We start from the raw sequence: 6,000 nt of genomic DNA on the forward strand, positions 1-6,000 counted from the left end.
AATAGCAAAGGGGGACTGTCCTCTAGGTGATGCATATACTGACGTACTAGGAGGAAAGTAACAGATAGCAATGTAGAGGTATCTACCCGTCTCTGCCCTGAGCCTCAACCGCATGTACCTAGCCTGTTCATCCTTGCGCGCTATATTTATTAATGGCTGCAACTCCTCCGTGAATAGAACTGCCACTCCCCCTGAGCCCTGTCCTCGATGTTCCGATCTGCTCTCCAGTCTGCAGGCTGTCTCCCATCTATATCGCTCACCTGCGGCATATATTGCGCAGGGGCTTGATGCGTCTCAGAGTAGAAAATGATGTCTCTCCTTGTGAAACTATCCTCAAAGGCACCTACATCAAGATGGAGTGACCCATTACAATTTCAGGTTGCCATCTTTAGTGTGGTTACATAGGTCTCGCACTGTCATGTGGAGCGTTGCTCCAATATCACCACCCTTCCATCCCTGTAAAAAGCAATCTTCCCATTCTCCCTTGCTGCTCTAATTTCCAGCATTACTTCTTGCATGTGAGCAATCTGTGAGAGGGTGAGGTCATCTAGATGCCAGTCTTCTATAGAGTCAGTCTCTTCTTCAAGAAGTCCTTCGCTTCCATGGAGGGGAAACTGCCCACTCTCCAAGCCCTTGTATGTGTCTGCTCGTTAACCCCTACCAGAGTCGTGATTTCTTTCACCTCTTCATCCACATTATCTTGGTCTCTTGAGGCCACAAATCCTTACGCCCTTTCCTTTCTTGACAATCTCGATCCATTTTTTTGCCTTTTTTGCTTTTTGTTGGGTCTTTGTGATGACATCTAGCCACGAGGTCGTTATTTCTTTTTGTTACTCCTCACCTTCATTGATGGCCCGCACTTGTTCTTTAATAGTGTTAAGCTCTTCAATGACTGAGGGTTGCCTTTTGTGCTTTTTGTTGGGTCTTTGTGATGACATCTAGCCACGAGGTCGTTATTTCTTTTTGTTACTCCTCACCTTCATTGATGGCCCGCACTTGTTCTTTAATCGTGTTAAGCTCTTCAATTACCGAGGGTTGAAGCTCTCCATCTTCGAGGACATTTTGCGATCGCACCTCTACAAGCTCTTTCTTGAGTAGTGCGATTTCCTCATCTTGGGCCTCCACACGATCCTCAAGTGTATGTATCATGCTTTCCTGTGCCATCACGCGCTCGTCGAGTGCGTTAATAGTACCTAGGAGGTGGCGATTGATCTTGTTGATGGACTCGCTCTTTTCTTCTTTGCATTTTTGAATGGCATCCTCCATAGGGTCATCCTTGCCATTTTGTTTCCTCATGATTGAAGGCCGCAAAAAGAGGGGGGGAGGGGGGAGAGAAGATTTTATATATTCTCTCTCTCTCTCTCTGCGCTTGCAGGTTCTCTCTCTATGCGTGTAGGGTTTTTTTTCCCTCTCTCTCTACACGCGCAGGTTTTCTCTCTATACGCTTTCTCTCTCTACGTTTTGCATTTCTCTCTCTCTACACTTGAAAGTTCTCAGCCTTCTCTCTCTACGCACTCCTACCTTTCTCGCGAGGCAGGGCAGCGGGCAGTGGGTAGTGGGAGCGCGAGCAGGGCAGGGCTGCGGGAGCGGGAGCGGGGAGCGCGAGCAGAGCAGCGGGAGCAGGGCAAGGCAAGGAGGCGCGAGGCAGAGAGAGAGAGAGAGAGAGAGAGAGAGAGAGAGAGAGAGAGAGAGAGAGAGAGAGAGAGAGAGAGAGAGAGAGAGTTTTACTGTGCTCTTCAAGTAAAACGTTTAACTGAATAATTGTAGGTTACCATACATTATATGAATGGTACAGATCTGTGGAGAATGAGCATTTTCCTGATCCAACTGGACTCAAAGCAAGAATAGAGTTTTGGACTTTTGGACTTTATCCAGCATGCATCAAATACTTAATGTCAGCATTCGATGTTCCTGAGGTACATATATAAACTTTATTACACCATAACTTTATTGCTCAGCAGTTTTTAGTCGATAAGTGGTAAAAAGGAAAACTAAGTATAACAGGAAAAGCTGAGTTTTGCTATAATTCAGAATTGCTTGAATACAATATTTTCCAAATTAAAAACTTATATGCTTCTTGGAGTACAAGACTTTTCAAGCTATATAACTGTATCAGTTTCAAATAAGACATGTGAATATAGACCTGGCTTTCAAAGGAGTAATTGGATTACGGCATTGTACTGTGGCTTTTTACAGGTGATTGCAGTGACTCGCATGAACATATGCAAAAGCGGAATGGCAGCTTTACCCAGGGGATACGCTCTTGTTTATTACTTAAGCATATTCGTTTACTACTGGGTGCTTTCAACGCCAGTTGTTTCTCTGGTCTTTGGCTGCTACCTATATATATGCATCAACTGGTTCAATCTTCACTTTGACGAAGCATTTTCCTCCTTGCGAATTTCAAACTACAAATCCTTTACTCGGTTTCATATCACCAAAGGAGGGAATCTTGAAGTGTACACGGTCGCTGTTGATAGGGTCTGTCCCCATCTTTCCTCTAATTAGAATAAATTTTGGCTTTTCTTGCTTCTAAAAATATGTTACATGCTGAAAAATGAATGGGGAAGAGGCTGGCTGCAGCAACATCTATGCTCTTGTTCTGTATTTGTTAGGGGATATTTATGGATGGTTAGCAGGTGAAATTTGGCAGTTAAAAGAAACCAGTAACTAGATGGCCAAATTTTAGAGACCGTCAGTGACGACAAATGCAATACATGAAATGCTTGCAATAGAGGTTCAATTTGTGCATGGACATGCGTGTGGCGTGCTTATGTGTGTATGGCATCCGCGCACACGCATTTAGTCAGCAATCACACACAACCTGCATGTCAGCCAGCTCATTTACTCCGTTATTTGATTACGCATTTTAACCTTAGCTTGTAAGCATGCTCCAGTGACACTAGGGAAGTAGCATTGAGGGTGCCTTTTGCCTTCTATTGTTTCTGTCTATTTAGTAGGTGCTTCACCTGTTTCCTGGTAAAAACAACATATAAGTGAAACAAATACGTTGTGATAATCTGATCTGCAAGAACCTACTTTTTTGGAAAGGATTTTTTTCTCATGTCGCAAACAATCCTCGTCTTCCCAACATTTGTATTCTGTTCTGAACTTGTGATTCTCTAGGTTCCAAGAGAATGGGTGTTAGACCCTCGCTGGGAGGAGGAAGAGCAGCTTTTAAAGGGAGAATCTCCATCATACACAAGGAAGCATCCTAGCAGCTGGTCTCCACGATGGCCGTTTCCAGACCCAAATCACAATGCCCGTGTTATCGACCAGTTTGTCATTGAAAGATTGTGATATTGTGAAGCAAAATGGCTTGATACACAAAGATCAGACCCAACCATTATGCCTAAGTGATTTGAGAAGGGGACTGATCGGCAGCATGTGTTGAGGCTCTAGACAAAGAGAATCATTAAATGAGCAGCGAGGTGAATGATTCCTGGTGATATGGACTGGAAGTTGTCTTTATAAGGATGTGATCTTATGGGCATCTGAAATCCTTTCTTTGCTGTTTTTTTGCAGAAAGGCGGGGACAAGGAGCACAAGTTCTTCATGGAGTCTGCTATTGCAGACCTATAAACATCTCATTGAGGAGTTTTGTGCTGTTTTGCCCACATGGAGCTTATTGTATTCACCCCGGTCTTCAAAGTCTTTTTCTCGATTGAGGTTCTGTTCAAGATCGATTGTACAATGGCCAGCTTCAACCTGTATATTTGTGGAACGACATGTTTATGCAGATCCTTGTAAGTCTTTGGGTAATGGACAAATGCTATGTATCAATGTCTTGAACTTCTCCCAACAAAGTCACCCTTATTTGAGAGCTAGTTGTCTGAGACAGGCCGATCAGATTTTACCGCAATGCAATTTATCACCAGTATTTGTCGGTTGGTGATTAACATCTTTTTTTAATTTATGGGAAAGGCGGGACATTTTTTGCAAATTAAGTCGGTAGAGAATGCCACATGCTAGTTATCAATGTCTTTTGTGAGGAAAATTTTTGCCTTAATGCTGTTCTAACCAGAAAATGCAAAGATACCCTACTTTGCTTGAGCTTAAAGAGGGAGTTTACACACACAGCAGCTGTTAAATTAACACTTTTGAAAGCGGCCTAATTGTACACAGCTGTTTTAGTTGATTGGCTGAGTGCTCGCCCTTGAAGTGGGTAACCAAAGCTGAAAGCCATTTGGGACTGTATATCATCTTGGACAAGGGTAGGGGGCTGCCCAAACTGCAGCCTCCATTTTTTGGATAAGTGATGTTTCTCTTCAGCCTTTCATGCATCTTGAGCATCAAAGATCGTGCTCAGTGTGCAAATGGCCTTGAGAGAGAGAGAGAGAGAGAGAGAGAGAGAGAGAGAGAGAGAGCATTGCTTTTGGATATGCCCATATGCACAGCCGGTTTGGTGCAATACGTTGTTTGCTTATCACAGTTGGTATTCATGACAGAATTAGTTGTTCATGATGCGTTTGTGACGTGGTTTCATGACTATTGCGATTTCCAGGGTCACACACTCTGTTTGAGAATTCTCCTACATATTCAATCTTTTTGCTTACATCTTTGGGTTTTAGACGAGGCATTTTTTATATGCTTCCACCCATTGTGCATCTGTTTGAATCTCCATCCTCGGGATATATTCTTATTACAATATGCTGCATTACCTTACGAATTATGTGGAAGGTTTGTTGTGCTCACATAGTGAGCTCTCAGCCTTCCTCAACATCTACCACCTTGACAGCTATTGAGTCGGAGTGTTGCATACTTATCGTAGCCAACGGGATACATCGGCAAGGTCCTCCCAAGGTAGCAGAACACTGTAGATACTCCTTTCTTTGGCTATGGGTGCAGTCATCAGATTCTTCAGTTTGGATAAGAGAGACACCACCTGGCATTATGCAACCCCTAGGTGCTTCATATTACATTCTTCCTATATGCTATCAAGATGTATAGCTAGCACTTAAGACACTCCTCTAGTTTGTAGCTCCTCAGAGAGAGAGCATCTATTTTCTGTGTACTGTTCCACTTTTTTTAAAAGAATTTATATATTTTCATGAATTAATAAGACCACCACTACACTCTCATAGTAGTATCATGATAGTCATTAGAGGCTTCAAAGCAACATTCAATTCATCATAGAGCCCAATTTGCCAAACCATCCACCAAGTAATAACCATCATGTTAAAAAGTCCTTATTGGTTGTATGAGAAGGTAAACAAGGTTCCAACAAGAAGATAGTGTGAGTAGGAAAAAAGTAACTCTTGAAAGCTTCAACAAATGGTTCTTGGTCTCAAAAGTCAAAATAGCATCCACATATGGATAAAGACAGCAGGGGAAGTATTAATGCTATTAGAATGATACGAAGAAGAAGAGAGGAGACGTTTTAATGTTGTAGGAAGAGTGCCAAGTGACCTCAAAGATCTATTCAACGAGCCTTGAATTCAAGAAATGATACTCTAGAAGGAATTGAGATAACCAATCTACCACACTTGGGTGCTAGAAAGGTTATTCCATTTCCTCCCTTCTCTGTCTCTCTCTCACACTCTCTCTCTCTCACACACACACACATTAGGAGACATTTTAACATTGTAGGAACAATCAATGTATGAGAGTCAATCAAAAAGCTTCATGAACTAAAGTAGGAAAAACAAAGTATGAGACATAAAAATAGAATTAGAATCAAAAGCCTAGCTCAAAGTTTAAGAAAAGAAAAACTCTAGTATTGTGATAAGAGGTAAGAGAACCTAAGTTGCAATGTACTTATACAAGGTATGTAAAATTTGCTTTAATCAACGCATTATACAACCTTCCCAAATAAAATGGACGTATTATACGGTGTCACATCAACCATATACCATTTCGTATAATTTCTTAGCAATTTGATCAAAATATAGCTCGATCGAAACGGTGATTGGTTGATGTGACATTGTATACAGAGTCAACCTTTGCGAGCCTTTTACCATTGTGGCATCTTTAGTGAATAGTTTACCTTGAGTTCACATC

At 42.0% G+C, this 6,000-nt stretch overlaps 1 protein-coding gene across 2 annotated transcripts in view; it reads left to right on the top strand.

Annotated features, from left to right (window-relative positions):
- Positions 1–3,943, top strand: part of LOC147454676 (uncharacterized) — an 87,069-nt gene extending 83,126 nt beyond the window's left edge. The window contains exons 14-17 of one of the 2 annotated variants that reach the window (XM_086516541.1): positions 1,768–1,916; positions 2,197–2,481; positions 3,127–3,431; positions 3,526–3,943. In XM_086516541.1, the coding sequence (XP_086372667.1) occupies positions 1,768–1,916; positions 2,197–2,481; positions 3,127–3,300 (608 nt within the window). In that variant the 3' untranslated portion in view covers positions 3,301–3,431; positions 3,526–3,943. Of the gene's footprint in view, positions 1–1,767; positions 1,917–2,196; positions 2,482–3,126; positions 3,432–3,525 lie in introns of those variants that run through there. The other variant, XM_086516542.1, reaches the window with a different exon arrangement.
- The last annotated feature ends 2,057 nt before the right edge of the window (positions 3,944–6,000 follow it).

Source organism: Adiantum capillus-veneris, chromosome 7 (assembly GCF_014529385.1).
Source record: "Adiantum capillus-veneris isolate H3 chromosome 7, ASM1452938v2, whole genome shotgun sequence".
In the NCBI taxonomy this organism is placed as follows: domain Eukaryota; kingdom Viridiplantae; phylum Streptophyta; class Polypodiopsida; order Polypodiales; family Pteridaceae; genus Adiantum; species Adiantum capillus-veneris.